This window comes from Oryctolagus cuniculus, chromosome 8 (genome assembly GCF_964237555.1).
Source record: "Oryctolagus cuniculus chromosome 8, mOryCun1.1, whole genome shotgun sequence".
Taxonomy (NCBI): Eukaryota; Metazoa; Chordata; class Mammalia; order Lagomorpha; family Leporidae; genus Oryctolagus; species Oryctolagus cuniculus.
This window is the reverse complement of record NC_091439.1, coordinates 18,501,357-18,517,841: the sequence shown is the minus strand read 5'-3', so window position 1 is coordinate 18,517,841 and position 16,485 is coordinate 18,501,357. Positions and strand designations below refer to the sequence as shown.

At 40.5% G+C, this 16,485-nt stretch overlaps 1 protein-coding gene across 11 annotated transcripts in view; it reads right to left on the bottom strand.

The window, feature by feature from the left end:
* Positions 1 to 16,485, bottom strand: part of SLC10A7 (solute carrier family 10 member 7) — a 290,444-nt gene that overhangs the window by 74,096 nt on the left and 199,863 nt on the right. For 9 of the 11 annotated variants that reach the window (XR_011378233.1, XR_011378229.1, XR_011378230.1 and 6 more), the window contains one exon: positions 4,410 to 4,445. Coding sequence is in view for 7 of the 11 variants with exons in the window: in XM_051820010.2 (XP_051675970.1) it covers positions 4,410 to 4,445 (36 nt within the window). In the remaining 4 variants the exon portion in view is untranslated. Of the gene's footprint in view, positions 1 to 3,260; positions 3,291 to 4,409; positions 4,446 to 16,485 lie in introns of those variants that run through there. The other 2 variants (XM_051820015.2, XM_051820011.2) reach the window with 2 other exon arrangements.

Here is a 16,485-nt window from a genome sequence, read left to right as displayed (position 1 = left end):
GTGAAGTTTAATTCTTAAGAGGTGTAATATTATAGAGTTCTTCTGTACTAATGGAAAAGATCCAATGTAGAGAAAAGCATGATGATATAGGAGAAAGGGAAATCTATATGAATCATATGGCATACTTGGAGGAAATGGCCTTCAAGGGGAGTGATGAGGTTCTGTATTGCAACAGAAGAGAAGCCAAAGAATATGGTCAGAGGTGCAGAAAGATGGGCTCTTTCTTTGATTGCTTCTAATTTTCTTATCAGTGAATTTCCTTACCACATTAGTTGATAAGAAAAAAAATTAAATATTTGACAAGTAAGTAGAAGATATAAGATGATTCTGAGACAGTAGGTGAGTAAATTAAGGGAAAGCTATATAATTGCCATGCTAACTTAGAGTTAGCTGTCATGAATTTCAAATGAGATCAGTGAACATGCGTGTGTGTTTTCTCTAGCTTGTTCAGATACATATCCAAGAATGCACAAAATTGGATTTCAGCAGGCTTGATGCTCTGTCAGGCTAATAGAAGCCTAAGAGATAAGCATGAATGTTGATGGTGTATGTGATAAAGTGACTATAATGATGGTCTTGACATCTATGGTAGGTAAGATGCAAGAGCATGGGTTTGAGGGTAGAGTGGACATAATTAAAGAGATTACAAAGGCGATAAGGCAAATGAATTGGCCATTCTAGCTAGCTTGAAGAATTTTAAATTTGAGGAATAGGCCACAAAAATGGGAGCTGTTGGTTAGACAGGACATTTGAAATTGGAATTATGAAGGGATGAAGTTATTGGTAGTAGCAAAGTCAAGGCTCTGACCTATTGAGATAGTTGGCTAAGATGAAATGGAAGGCAAGCTTGTTAGAGAAGAAATTGAGAAGTTAGCTGCCAAGATTCTGGAAGGATCAATCCTTTGACTATTGAAAACACCAAGCATTAGTCCAATAAATTTTTGTTAAACAGAAACTAATGGGTAGGGACTGACACGTTTTGGACTGTGAGAGACTGTCTTGGGGTTCTATTGATAATTTCAATGAAGAGGTATAGTTATTTTGACTCAGTCTCTGGAGAAGGCATGGAAAATAATCTGGAATGAGTAATGATATATAAGGAAGACACCTTGCCCTGTTTCAAGGCTCAGTGACCTAAAAGATACCTGCAGCACAAAAATAAATCAGAGGACAGATTTCAGTTGGAACAATAAAGTGTATATTCAGAGAAGAGGTTAAGAATGGAGGCAACCCAGATACCATTAAAAAAAATGTCCTTCACTAACTATTGTACTTGAATATCCAGAAATTTCCAGTTTCAAGATATGACAAAGTTAGACGATGCGATTTTTAAGACTTGTATTAGTTTCTTGGGCTTCTGTAACAAATCCAAAAACTAGATAGCTTAAAACAATGGAAATGTATTGTCTCATAGTCTGAAAGCTCTAAGTCCGAAATCAAACAGAACTAGGTTCCCTCCTAAATATGTGAGGGGAAAATCCTTCATTTCTTCCAGAGTTTGCTAGAAGTACTGGTGTTGCTTGGCCTGTAGGTGAATCACTTTAATCTCTGTTTCTATCAACATAAGGCTCTCTCCCTGTGTTTCTCTGCCTCCTCTTCTTATAAGGACAACAATTATACAGGATTATGGAGCCACCTACTCCAATATGACCTCATCTTTTTTTAAATATTTATTTCATTTATTTGAAAGACAGAGTTACAGAGAAAGGTAGAGCCAGAGAGAGAGAGAGAGAGAGAGAGAGACAGAGAGAGGCCTTCCATCCACTTGTTCACTCCCCAGATGACTGCAACAGCGGGAGCTGCACCGATCCGAAGCCAGGAGCTTCTTCCAAATCTCCCACGTGGGTGCAGGGCCCAAGGACTTTTCTACTGCTTTCCCAGGCCATAACAGAGCTGGATCGGAAATGGAGCAGCTGAGATTGAACCGGCGCCCACATGGGATGCCAGCAATGCAGGCCAGGGCTTTAACCTGCTGCGCCACAGTGCTGGCCCCCAATATGACCTTATCTTAACTAATTATGTCTATAGTGACTTTTTACAAGTAAGGCCAGATTTTAATGCACTGGGGATTAGGACTTCAACCTATTTTGGGTGAAGGGGGGAACAATTTAATCCGTAACAGAGATGTTGAGGAAAAAAAATAGGCTCTCTTTTATGGAATGTGTTCATATTTTAAGTTGCTTAGGTTCTTGTCCTGCTCAATTAATGAGGCATGGTAAACCAAGCATTTAAGAAATGCCCACTGTTTCTTAAATGTATGGCAACCTAAACAGACAAAAAAGTTAAAGACCATGGATGTGATTTAGAGTCACATATTGTAGAAGTATCTCTTGATGTTGTATGATGATGTCACTAAACCTACCAGGGCAGCCCAGCTAACTTCGAAGGGAGACAAGGGACTGTTAAATTGAGGGTCCTAGAGTACCTTTTACTACTCTGGTAACTCTTTTACATTGTTGGACCAACTAAAGCTCACAAGCTATGGCTCTATGAGGGGGGAAAGTTTGTAATAATGTGCTGCTATAATATTAACCACCTGAGAGAATTTCTTGTTATTGGCCAGGGGCTGGGAAGGCAAGGGAGGCAATGATGCTTCTGGTTCTTTACTGAGGAGCTGGAGCAGGGTCCCAGGGACTGTATGCTGACTACTCAAAAGCATTTTTCCTAGGTCTCAGCCATCGGGTCGGGGCTGTAACCAGTACCCTGCTATTTTAGAAAAGGCATTCTAAATTTTTGATTCACAAGTAATCCTTATACATTTTACAGGGTACAAGGCAATATTTCAACACAAGTCTGCAGTAGAAACAGATCAAGCAACTAGCCTTTTCATTTCCTCATCTTTTCTTATATTTGGAACCTAGCTGGTCCCCTCTTAACACACTGTTGTGAACGCTAGTTGCCCCACCGTGCTACGGAGCACTAGAACTGGTTACTTCTACCTGACTCTGTTTTGGTAATGATTAGCCAGACTCTGTTCTCACAGGAGTAACAGAGGAAACCTAGACTACGCAGCCATTTATAGTGTACTTCTTGGGTGCCGCACTCTCTCTCATCTCCCGACTCTCAGACTGGCCCCTGCCCTGTATTCACGGAAGTTCAATAGGCCTTGTGATCCCAGGACTTGGGGGAAAAAGTAAAACACTGCTGGAGGATTCCAGTTCCTAACTGCTAAGGAGCAGGGAAGTACATGCTAAGTTTTTTCTTCCAAATTAATGCAAATACTCACTTGAGTTGCAGTTTGACTCACTGTGAATTCTAAACTGGTAGAGTCCAAATTAATGAGGTTGGTTCTGCCAAGGAAAGTGATCTGATTATTGGACTCTTCCTATCTTGTCAAAATGGAGCCAGCATTTCAGAAGGGAGGGTGAGGTGGAAGTTTATTACTTGAAGGTAATGTCTTTCATGAAAGATGCAGACTCCAACTGTTTAGTAGTATTATCTAGCCCGCTCTATTTCCTACACAGCTGGTAAGAAATGAAGGCCCTCACTCTATTACTCTAATTGAATTCCAACTTGGGTAATTACACTATAATTAAATAAATTTTCCCCATAGTTTTAATTCACTGACAAATAGTGCTAGTCAAACAGCTACATTTCACTCCCGGAAACTCATCCCCACTACACTTCAGTGATCAGTGGAGTGATTTATATTTGGAAGATGTGTGTATAAAAAAATGCACAGTTCATAAAATATTTTAGGTATCATTCATGATTACATATGCTTTGCTCAGCATGAGATAACATTAATTTCTATTATGATCTCTCATCTAATTTCTCATATGCTTCATTCCCAAAGAAATAAGACAGTTCATTAGCATTTCTTATTTTCAGAACATTTTTTGTTGAGTTAACCAGTAGCTTTTATCTTTTATTCCGAAAGCACATTTCATTATCCCCAGAAGACAGGCTGCATAGAGTAGGTGTTGCTGTTTCCCATTTTACAGATGACAAAATCAAGTCAGTCTTCCACAAAGTGAAGAAAACAATTACTGGCAGTACCAGCCTGGAAAACCAGGTTTCTTCAGGTCCCTTAGTCCAAAGCTCTTTCTGTCAAACACTATCAAATACCAGGTCACTATTAATCACTTCAGTTTTACTAATGAGAAAATCAAGAGCATCACATTTGTAACCTGTGTCACAGGTCACTGCTTTGTGATAATTAATGATTTATCTATGAGTTGGAGGGCTAGTATCTGGGTCCTGATGCTGTCCTTGGGGAATGAAATGATTAGGCTTCTTTGTGTCTGTGTGTTATTACCTGGTACAGCTCAACTGGGAGAACAGTTCAAAAATGTGATGCAAAGTAGTACAAAAGAATTCAAATATCAATTTTATTTTAATGACCTTTCTTAAAGGGTTGTAGGTGGCTTTTCATAAAAGATATTAAAGATAAAATCAAAAATACTCACAAAAAGCAGCAGTAGCAAGGGTGTTATAACGATGCCCTGGAAGAAAAAGAGATAATGATCATTTATCAGCCAGGAAAACAGGACATTTTCTTTGCCATTTGAAACTCTGATGCATGGAAATGCTATCCTTCTCACTTCTGTTAAATAAAATCTAGGAGATGGAGAAGAGGGAGCTCCGATCTTGACTCTCCTTACCAACCAGGCTTAGCATCTCCATCACAGTTATTTGTATCTGGCATGAAAAAGAGCCACTCATCTTCCTTAAACTCATCTTTCCTTTTTCAAACTCAAGTTCCCTTCCACGTTGTACATGTATCACACCGACGGAAGTTGGTGGCTAGAAAGCTTTCTCACTCCATAGCTTTCAACTCTAACTTGGATAAAGTGCCCCTTTTGGAGAGAAGACAGGTGGTTTCGTCCCAGTTGGGGTCCTCTCCTGAGCAAAGACCACGTCAGCTGTGATGAATGAGAAGTCGTGATTCTGTAATGTGAACTGATCTCCCCTAGGAAATGAGCTGGGATCTCAAAACTCATTTCACTTGATTAGACTCCACGTCTCCATGGTGGAAGGCAAGTCTTTCATCTAATTCAGCCACACAGGACCACCTCAGCTCCTCTGCCTCCCCTAGGTAGAAACGAGCAAAAGATTTGTTTTCTTCTATGACAGGGAACAGTTTGAGGCTGTTGCCGATGAGGCAGCATACAAGCTTTTAGGTTTCTTGAAGGCAAATCTTTACAAGGAAGCGTTTGAGTTGGGAGTTAACATGACAGGTTTCAGTTTGAGAGCCACAGATGATTAGTCGCCACTCTTAGTTCTTCCTTTATCTCTCCTCATGGCATCATGACTTATACAAGAAAATGTATTTCATATTTTTATTAATGCATTCCACTTGGAAGCGAATTCTACTTGGAAATTTCAGAGTCCGAGGGTGTGTATGTATGGGTATGAGAAAGATACAGAGATACAGAGAGAGAAAGAGAGAGACTGAGACTATATTGTGCATGGGATCCAGGTCTGGAACTACTTCACTGCTTTTTTTTTTTTTAAATTTTTTTTTTTTTTGACAGGCAGAGTGGACAGTGAGAGAGAGAGACAGAGAGAAAGGTCTTCCTTTTGCCGTTGGTTCACCCTCCAATGGCCGCCGCGGCCAGCGCACCGCGCTGATCCGATGGCAGGAGCCAGGAGCCAGGTGCTTTTCCTGGTCTCTCATGGGGTGCAGGGCCCAAGCACCTGGGCCATCCTCCACTGCACTCCCTGGCCACAGCAGAGAGCTGGCCTGGAAGAGGGGCAACCGGGACAGAATCCGGCGCCCCAACCGGGACTAGAACCCGGTGTGCCGGCGCCGCAAGGCGGAGGATTAGCCTAGTGAGCCGCGGCGCCGGCCTTCACTGCTTTCAAAAACAAGTCCTTCTTGTATTTAGAGGGAAGTCCTTTTACAGTAACTAAATTGTTTTGGATGTAGTCCAGGAGGGACTGGCTTACCTGATATAAATATTGCTACCATTACTTTCTTGGGCATATATACATGTGAATATACTCACATACATTTATTATTAAATGACAGAATAAATTCTTCTGCAAACTTTTGCAATTAGAAAATGGAATACAAAACTTTAATTTAAGGGCCATATTTCTAAATCTATTTATTAAAACATGTACTGAGGCTTATCAACTCTGCTGCTATCTATGAAACACATTAGCACATTTTGGAGAGCTAAATGTGCCAAACAACAAAATAACTTTTAACTTAGAAATACTGTCTTTCAATGATATGTAATGTTCAGACTTTAGGAAGAATTTAAAACTTTACAAGGCAATGTGGAAATGAAAACACTAAGTATACTTCAAAAAGTGAAAAATGAAATGAAAAGATAAGTCTATTTTGACCAAAAATTGTTGACATCCGTGCATAGGTGGCATCGACAACAACTCATGGAGAGGCTGGCATTGTGGTGCAGCAGGTTAAGCCACAACTTGCGATGTTGGCACCCCAATTAGGAGCACCAGTTCAAGTTCCAGCTGATCCACTTCCGATCCAGCTCCCTGCTCATGCACCTCGGGAGGCAGACCAAGTACTTGGACCCTGTCACCCACATGAGAGACCAAGGTGGAGTTATTGGCTCCTGGCTTTGGCCTGGCCCAAACCTACTGTTTCAGCTACTTGAGGAGTAAATCTGCAGATGGAAGATCTCTGTCTCTGTCTCTTCTCTGTCACTCTGCCTTTCAAATACATAGGTAAATCTTTTAAAAAAAAAAAAAAGTTCATGGAAAACTATGCCTGCATTTCAGTTTTTTTTCCATCAAAATAAGATTATCTTTTAATCCCATTTTCCTCAAATTTTTTGAAGTATCTAGTATCTATGTAACAGTTATCCAATTTTAAGCCAATTTGTTTAAACATTTATTGAACACCCACTTAAATGCCAGGCACTGTGCTTGTCACAGGAGATTCAAGTGTAATACAACATAGCCCCTCTGCTTAACTAGCTTATAACCCAACAGGGGACAATGACCTCTGAGCAAAGTTCAACATAGAGTGATAGGAAGATTAAATACAGTGGTGCATGAGGAAAGAGCTGTGTGAAACAGGAGTGACTACTTCTGTCTGGGAGATCATAAGATGAAAGCAACATTGAACAAGATTTAAGAATGAATGGAAACTGATCTGGTAAAACAGGGAAAGGGTATTCCAGGAAGAGGGAGCAGCATCCAACAGATCATGGAAAGCTGAAGAGGGCAGGAGAAAAGTGTGAAGTTGAGAGGTCTTAGACCATTATCACCAAAGGCTCTGTAGAATAGGTAAAGGAGTTTGGACTTGATCCTATGCACAATGACAAACTAATAAAGAAGGGAAAGTGAGGAGTTTAAAGAGTTGGTAAACAGGGTGTGGAGGATGGATTTGACCTGGCACCGTATCACCAAAACCGTTGTCTCTGTTGTCTATCAGTTCTGTCCATCAGTTTGTTATCTGCCTATCTAAATTCAGATAAAGGAAAATGGGAAGTTCTATTAATGTTAATCATGGAATACCAGTAACTTCTGCTACCTGTGATAGGAAGAGACTTTCCACAGAGGCAGCTGGGCATTGTCAGCACTCTGAGGACGCTCATCTTGTACTGGAAGAGCCAAGGCCACACAGCATCATACAGTGCATTATGGCCATGCTCCTTCTGATGCTCGTTTCATTTTCTTGGAATAATGGAGCACTCATCATATTAGCAATCATACCAATACCACGAGTGGTCTTGTGCTTTAGCTTTCTCATGTACATTGCAGCATTTGGCTCCCCCTTGACCCCGCACTGTACGAAGTTGTATATTAGGTCATTTTATAGATGAGGAAACGACAGTTCAGAGAAGCCAAGGACACCAAAGCCACATAATAAATAAATGGCAAATCGTGCACTTGAGTCTGCTTCACCCAACTCTAAATCAAGACCTGCCTCCAATACGCTATGGGTCACTGGGGAACAGGTTTTAGCAACCACTAGAGCTTTTGACAGAGCTCTGCTCATGACATATATGTAGTGATTCATTGCCCTGTGATCTGTGTCTCCAGTTGGCAAGCGATTCTTGAAGATGATCTTGCCGTGGAAAGCAGAGCATTGTCATGGGCAGGTGCTCCTGCCATAACTCTCCAGATCCACAGTCTAACACACAAAGGTCCTTTGCATCTCTTCCAAGGACTTGCAACATTTATTCTTAAAACACTTGAAGTGTCCTAGTAAACAGGATGTATTTTTTCTAACTCTGGATTTACTAGTCCTCATTATTTTCTCAAGAATGGTTGTTCAAGTTCATTAACTAAGACTAAAGTATTATACAATGCTGAAACTTACTTTTCAGTTGTATTAGAGAATGAGTCAGCCATGATTCCACTAACTCTACAAGAGCACAATAATTAAGTTTTGATGAAGACATCATAATTCTTATTAAGATAACATCTGTCATTTATGGAGAACTTGTATCAGATACTGGATTAAGGACTTGAGAAGATTTTATGCAATCCTCACAACAATCTGAGGAGGTAAGTAGTGGTATTAATCCCATCTACTACGTAAGGAAGCTGAGCCCCAGAAAGACGGAATAAAGCAGTACGTGGCAATGCCTCAAACTGAATCTCGATTTCCTTGAGTCCTGGGCCTGATGTACATAAAATCTTTGCAATCTTAAGCTGTTTATTTAGGGTTATGTTGTAAGAGTGAATCTGAGAAGATTTTCTGCCTCAGTACATCTTTTGGATGACATGAAACAAATTGAGGAATAAGCCGCCGTGTGACACCGCTAAGCCATTTTTTGAAAGTTAGGTGTTTGCAGATATTGATGCTAAAAAGACTGAACTAAAAATTTAAACTTTGACAGCCACAATCACTGAAAGCTAGAAAGTCAAATAAACATGTTATTTTCCCTTGAGTATATAACAGGCTCAATTTAATTCCTTCTCCTTTCTCTTTGCTTAAGTAAATTTGATGCAAATGGAAAAAATGTTACCTCCTCCTTTCAGACTCAAGGTCAAGACACAGTTTTAGCATCCTGCAGGTGCGATGCTGTAAAGTTTTCTGATTGCAGTACCTGAAGAAGTCAAGTCACAATGTGACCGTCTTTCATTGTCTCCAGAAAAACTTTCAGAAAATCCATTTACACCTCTGATGTGAATGACTGAGTGAATATATTTCAATGACTTCAGAGAAAATGGAAAAAATGTCAAATCTGACACTTAGATTTTAATGCATTTAGTCATATTAAAACACAAACAAGAAACCCCAAATAACAATAACAACAAAGCTGACTGCACTTCTGTCAGTGATAGGCTTGGTAAAAAAGGCAAAACTGAAGTGAATGTATGATTTTTTAGAAGCAGAACATGTAATCACAAGGTTCTACAACAACTACAGTGGTCACAATGGCACTGTCTCTGTAGGCTTCTGCTCCAGGATACTACTGGAATTTGTTCCATTCCCACAGTGACAGAATCTCAGTTTTGCAAGGGAACTTGGAGATCCCCTCATCAAATCCTCATCTGAAATGTGAATCCCTCTTTCACGCTCCCTCGCCCCTCATCAGCAGTGTGAGCTGTGATCTTTCTCTCAAGATAAATGACGCCCTTGTTGAATCATGGTCTCACACAAGGAGGAAGCTCTTTCTTCTAGACACCAACCACTCCCAGGGCTGCCCTGTCTTGCCTTGGAGCCATGTAAGACAAGTCTCATTCTCCTGACTGGTGATGGTCTTTCCACTGGGGCCTTTGATACCATCAACAAAATCACAGCTTTATTTTAGCAATTATGTTTTAAGAGTAACTCTGGTGTTAGCATCTTGGTCCCTGCAGAGAGTCTCTCCTAGGCTACAAAGTCCTCAGTTCTTCCCACCATTGCTCACAATGAACCTCAGGGTTCAAAGTCTTCTCTTAGACATACACTCATCCAGATGAATTTAACAAAAATTGATCAAACCTTGGAAATGAGGCAAGAAGAGAACTTATGTCTGTGCACTTAATATCGCCTTGGAGCATTGTCTAACAGGCCGATCCAAGGATCATTTAACTACCTGCAGAGACATACCTTTGCTTGACTTCTATTTACCATTGCTTTGGGCCCAAAGCTATGCAATTGCATGTTAACTTGAGAGTTTTGTCCAGTAGAGATGGGGATGACTTCTGTCTAGTGGAAAAATAACCATAAAGTTTATGATTTCATTACCCTGTATACACTAACTAGTTTTATCTCTAATGTAGCAAACTTATTTCAGTCTGCTTTTCTCATAGCATATATTACTCAAACTCCTCAAAAGCAACTTTTTCATCCTGCTGATTCCTCATCATTATTTAAGTTAATGATTGACACATGTTCATTCTCTATGCGTAAGAAAATTCCCTTGCACTGGACCAGCCCTGGCTGTTGTGGCCATCTGGGAAGTGAGTCAGCAGATTGAAGATCTCTTTTTCTGTCTCTCCCAGTCTCTGTACCTCTGACATTTAAATAAATAAAATAAACCTTTTAAAAAATAAAAAATAGTGGCTGGTGCTGTGGTGTAGCTGGTAAAGCCACTGCCAGCTGTGCCGGCATCCCAAATGGGTGCTGGTTCAAGTCCCAGCTGCTCCACTTCCGATCCAGCTCTCTGCTGTGGCATGGGAAAGCAGTAGAAGATGGCACAAGTCCTTGGGCCCCTGCACCCATGTGGGAGACCTGGAAGAAGCTCCTGGCTCCTGGCTTCAGATAGGTGCAGCTCCAGCCATTGCGGCCAACTGGGGAGTAAACCAGCGGATGGAAGACCGCTTTCTCTCTCTCTGCCTCTCCTCTCTCTGTGTGTAACTATGACTTTCAAATAAATAAATAAATCTTTAAAAAAATAATGAAATCATGGCAAACCAATATATAATGAGTTAAAACCTAAAAATAAAAATGAAAGGCCTTTGTGTATCAGTATTGCTGCAAATGTAGTTTTTTTAAATAAAACTTTTATTTGAAAGAGTTACACAGAGAAAGGAAAAGAGAGAGAGAGCAAGGGGCCGGTGCTGTGGCTCACTTGATTAATCCTCCGCCTGCGGCGCCGGCATCCCATATGGGCACCGGGTTCTAGTCCTGGCTGCTCCTCTTCCAGTCCAGCTCTCTGCTGTGGCCCAGGAGGGCAGTGGAGGATGGCCCCAGTGCTTGGGCCCCTACCTAGCTCCTGGCTTCAGATCGGCACAGCATCGGCCATCGCAGCCATTTAGGGAATGAACCAATGGAAGGAAGATCTTTCTCTGTCTCTCTCTCTCTCACTGTCTATAATTCTACCTGTCAAATAAATTTGAGAGAGAGAGAGAGGGAGGAAGAGAGAGAGAGAGAAAGAGAGAGAGAGAGAGAGAGAGAGAGAAAGAATATCTTTCATCATTGCAATAATTTCCGAAATGGTTACAAAGGCTGGAGCTGGGCCAGGCTGAAACCAGGGGTCAGGAGCTTCTTCCACTTTTCTCATGTAGGTGCAGGGGCCTAAGCACTTGGGCCATCTTCCACTGATTTTGCAGGGAGCTGGATCAGAAGCAGAGCAGCTGGATCTCAAACTTGCATCCACATGGAACGTTGGTATTGCGTTGGTGGCTTTACCCACTATGCCACAACACCGGCCCCACAAATATAGTTTTGCTAAACTCTGTTTTATACCTTTGCCAAATCAATGATTAAGAATGTTATACTACTATAGTTTTAATTGTCTGTGATTACTTTAAAATTTACTGTATATGGGTGAAGTGGTCATGTTTCTATTTCACTATTGTTTATAGCTCTTGCCTATATTCTTGAAAAATTAGAATTTCTTTGCTTTTTACTTCTTAAATGGTTTATTTGGCAGAGTGTTAAGCCCTTGACTATAATTTAAATTAAAAATATGTTGGCTGGTGCCATGGCTCACTTGGTTAATCCTCCACCTGCGGCGCCGGCATCCCATATGGGCACCGGGTTCTAGTCCTGGTTGCTCCTCTTCCAGTCCAGCTCTCTGCTGGGAGTGCAGTGGAGGATGGCCCAAGTACTTGGGCCCTGCACCCACATGGGAGACCAGGAGGAAGCACCTGGCTCCTGGCTTCAGATCAGCATAGCTCTGGCTGTAGCGGCCATTTTTGGGGTGAACCAAGGAAAGAAGACCTTTCTCTCTGTCTCTCTGTCACTGTCCAACTCTATCTGTCAAATAAAAAATATATATATGTTAACTCAGAGGTTCCAGATGGCTGAACAAGGTGTAGCCACACTAACTTCAGCTGCTCTGGGATATGTAAAGAACAAAGGAAGGACCAGGGATCTGACTGATGGAAATGTTCAGCGAAGAACTGAGAAAACAATGAAGACTCTGAGGGGAAAGAACACAGAGACATCACTGCCGCCAGCCCATGGCATAGCCATCTACTGGCTGTGAGCGGCCATCACACCATGACAAGGTGGGTAGAAATAGCTGTGTAACTGCTGCTCACAGTTTTAGCTGAGAGAGAAATCCACAGTCACCCACTCGCTTTTACTGCAGCCTGGGGAGCTGGCTGGCGTCTGAGAAACTGCCGGGACTGAAGCAGGGAAGCCGCCTTGCTTCTTCCTCTCTCTCATTCCTGCTGAGTACCACTCTTGGCAGCAAACAATCACTCAGCTCCTCTGTTCTATCAGTATCAGAGTTAGCATCAGGAGGAGATACCATCTTCTTCAGGAGAAATGAGAAGAGCCTGCAGCAGCCCATTTCACTGATGATACTGACTGAGGGAGAACCTTGGGGACTACACACAGTCTTTGAGTTGTCCTGGAGTGCTCACTGGGGGCAGGGTACCCACCTAAACCTGTAAAGTGAGAACACACTGCTTGCTTCCCATGCCCACCACAAAGGCTCCTAGTAAATATCAAGGAGGAAGTGCCATCTTAAAAGGTGGTACAGGCTGCCCTGGCTCGTGAACGTGTGACTAGGGAATTTTATCTGAGAGACAAATCCATGGTCCCCACTGACTGGAGGGTTGGTGGGGGTGGAGTGCCCACTTAAGCCTGTGAGGCTCTCCCCTCCCCTCACCAATATCTGTACTCAAACTGCCAAGGCAGAACACTGATAGTAACTGGCTCTGGGAATGTCTCTGCTCTCTCCATAGAGGGAGAACCCTCACAGGGCTGAGAATGGATCCCCTGCTCCCGGTGACTGTGGCAGCCCTATGCACTCTGACTATGGAAATTCTGTGACTGCACAATAGGGTGTGGAGGGTGGCTAGGTCTCTGGGCTATCATTGTATCTGGCTTCAGAGACTCAGAAAACTCTGAGTGCCTGAGGTAGGTCATTGCAGAAGGTTCTGTGCTCACATTGAAGACTGCACGGATTCTTTGTATAGTTCTTGTGTGTGCGTGGGTGGGGTGTGTAGCCACTGAGGGCTCTCCCTGGGCACTGATCAGCTTGGCAGGGAGGAGTCGAGGCAGTGATCACACCAGCTGACATGAATATACCATCCTTCCCACTGACAATAGAGATCTACCACATCCAATGTAGAGTCACCATGGACTCTTATATCCTACCGAAGCACTGACAGGAACTCCCTGACCCCACCCAGCACATGCCTCCGAGTATCCACCGAAGTAGCAGACGCTCCACTAAGCCACAGAGGTATAGTTCAAAGATAAAAGCCAGCAGAGGAGAAAACAACAAATGATCCCCAAAATGCCTAAAAATAAATGTAGAAACATGAGAAATATGAACAAAGAGGATAATATAACTCCCCCAAATGAACACAACAACACTTCAAAATTAGAATGTTGAAGATGAAGAGGCTGATGAAACATGTGAAAAGGAATTTAAAAGAATGATCATAAGCTAGTCAAAAGCAATGAGAAGCAAATTCATGAGTTAAAGAAGTCCATGCATGACATGGATGAAAAATTTTCCTGTGAGATAGATATTGATGAGAAATCAAACTGAAATACTAGAAATGAAGAATTCAATACGTGAAACAAAAAATACAGCATTAGCAACAGACTTGATGAGGCAAAAGAAAGAATATCTGTGCTAGAAGATAAATCTTTGGAAATATTTCAGTCAGATCCACTCCTCTCCCCCCAAAAGAAAGCAAAATAAATTAGAAAAATTAAAAACAGTGTTCGAGATTTATGAGAAAATATCAAATGATCCAACATATGGGTCTTAAGAGTTCCTGAAGGTGTAGAAAGACAGAATGTATTAGAAGACCTATTCAGTACAATAGTAACAGAAAACTTCCCTAATTTAGAGAAAGGGACATCAAAGTATATAAAAAGCACAAAAAACTACTAATAGATATGACCAGAAAAGATCTTTACTATGGCACATTATAGTCAAACTTTCAACAGAAAAACATAATGAAAGATTCTAAAATGTGCACAAGAGAAATACAAGATTACCTTCAGAGGGTCTCCAATTAGACTGACCCTGCAGCCTAGAAGAGAATGGTGAGGGATAATCCAAGTCTTAAGAGAAATAAAAAACTGTCAATCCAGAATACTGTAACCTCCAATGCTCTCTTTTATGAATGAAGGTAAAATAAAGGTCTTCCATAACAAACAGAAATTGAAAAAAAATTTTACCACTCACTGTGCCTTACAAATGATGCATAAGATGTACAATACACATAAACTCAGTCATAGTTAAAAAAGAATGTGAAGTCACCAATATTGTTACATCCATTGTATATATCTTTATCTCTCTGACTCATAATCCCTCTCACTTCTGATATATGTACACACACAGAATATATATATTTATTTGTCTTCTATATGTATACTGTATGTAACTTCTTTGATTTTTCTTTCTTTGATTTTTCATTACTTCCAGACTCATTCTTTCCCATTTATTTTTACTTATACTCATTATTAAAAATAAAATTTTATAACTATGATCTTTTTTCTACCTATTAAGTAGATACTGGAGTAATAAGGATAAAGAAGCCTGTATATGCTTCATTTACATTTATGTTGGCAAAAGAAGATATGAAAGACTCATTGAAAAAGATGAGGTTTATATTTTCCACATACACAGAGATATGTAAGACAAAAGTAAACTGAAATTATGACTAGATTGATTTCTTTTAAGTTTAAGTTACATCCAAGGCATCAGCACTGTGGCATAACAGGTAAACAACAGCATCCACATGGGTGTTGGTTCGAGTCCCAGCTGCTCCACTTCTAATCCAGCTCCTTGCTAATGTGCCTGAGAAACAGTGGAAGATGACCCAAGTCCTTGGGCCCATGCACCCACATGGGAGGACTGTAAAAAGCTCCTGGCTCCTGGCTTTGGATCAACCCAGCTCTGGCCATTGCAGCCATCTGGGGAGTGAATCAGTAGATAAAGATCTCTTTGTCTCTCCATCTCTCTCTCCCTGCGTCTCTCTCTCTCTCTGCCTTTCAAATAAATAAATACATCTTTTAAAAAAATTACATCCAAATAAACACCAAGATATTTCAATCTGGAAAAGTAACAAAGGCAAGACCATTTTTTTCCTCATCCCCTTTCCACCAAAAACACTGCCATGTTCTAATCTCTTAGGAGTGCAAAATGTTGATAAGACATCAATTAGTTCAGATAATGAAATGAAAGCTGTAGCATTGTTTTTTGTACTTTTATAGCCATTGTTTTATTTTTATTTGGCATTTCCTCTGCTTTGCCTTATCTCCAAATTTATATCACAGTTCTACCCTGTCTGTGGAGACACCTGCATAGCAAGGAATTGTTTCATGTGAGGCCATCCTGCTAGGGGATTCTCCAGCCGAAGTGAAACCTTCATATGACTTTGTTTTGCATATAGTTTCACGAGAGCCGGAATCATCTAGCTATTCCTAAATATTTGACCCAAAGACATAGGTGAGATAACTCATTATTATTGTTTCAAGTTAAATTTTGGGAGGTTAATTTATTATGTAACAACAGAGAATGAATGTACTAATGTCCAATAATGGTGACTTAAGTAAAAGTTACATAATTTGGGAAACTAGAAGTATGCAATATTCATTAAGCAAAAGAAGAAAACATTAAGTCATCTACTGATCACCAAACCCAATTCACACTATTAAAGACACAGAATCAACCTATATATCCATCAATGGATGAATGGATAAAGAACATGATGTGACAACATCATTCAGTTATAAAAAGATGGAATCCTTATATGTGTAACGAAATTGATGGAATTGGACATCATTATGTTAAGTGAAGTAAGTAGACGCAAAAAAGATAAATTTCCTACTTTCTCTGATATGTCGAAGTCAATATTATATGTATAGTATAAAATGTGTGGGTTCCACATTATTTGGTATACCGATATATATATAAATGTGTCTTTACTGAATTAGACTCCTTATGTTAAAAAAAAATACTCTTCGTCCTCACTTGGTTTTTGTTATTAATTCATGTTTTGTAATATTACCATGACCACCTATGCTTTCAAAAATGTGTATATATGTTTACATATGAAGTGTGTATGCAAAAATGTTAAAAATTGTTTAATTTATGTGTGTTCATTTAACTCTTCATTATACTTTGCTGTATTATTTGAAATAATTTAAAATAAATTGAGAGTGGAAAAAGCAAAAAAAAAAAAAAAAAAAAAAAAAAAAGA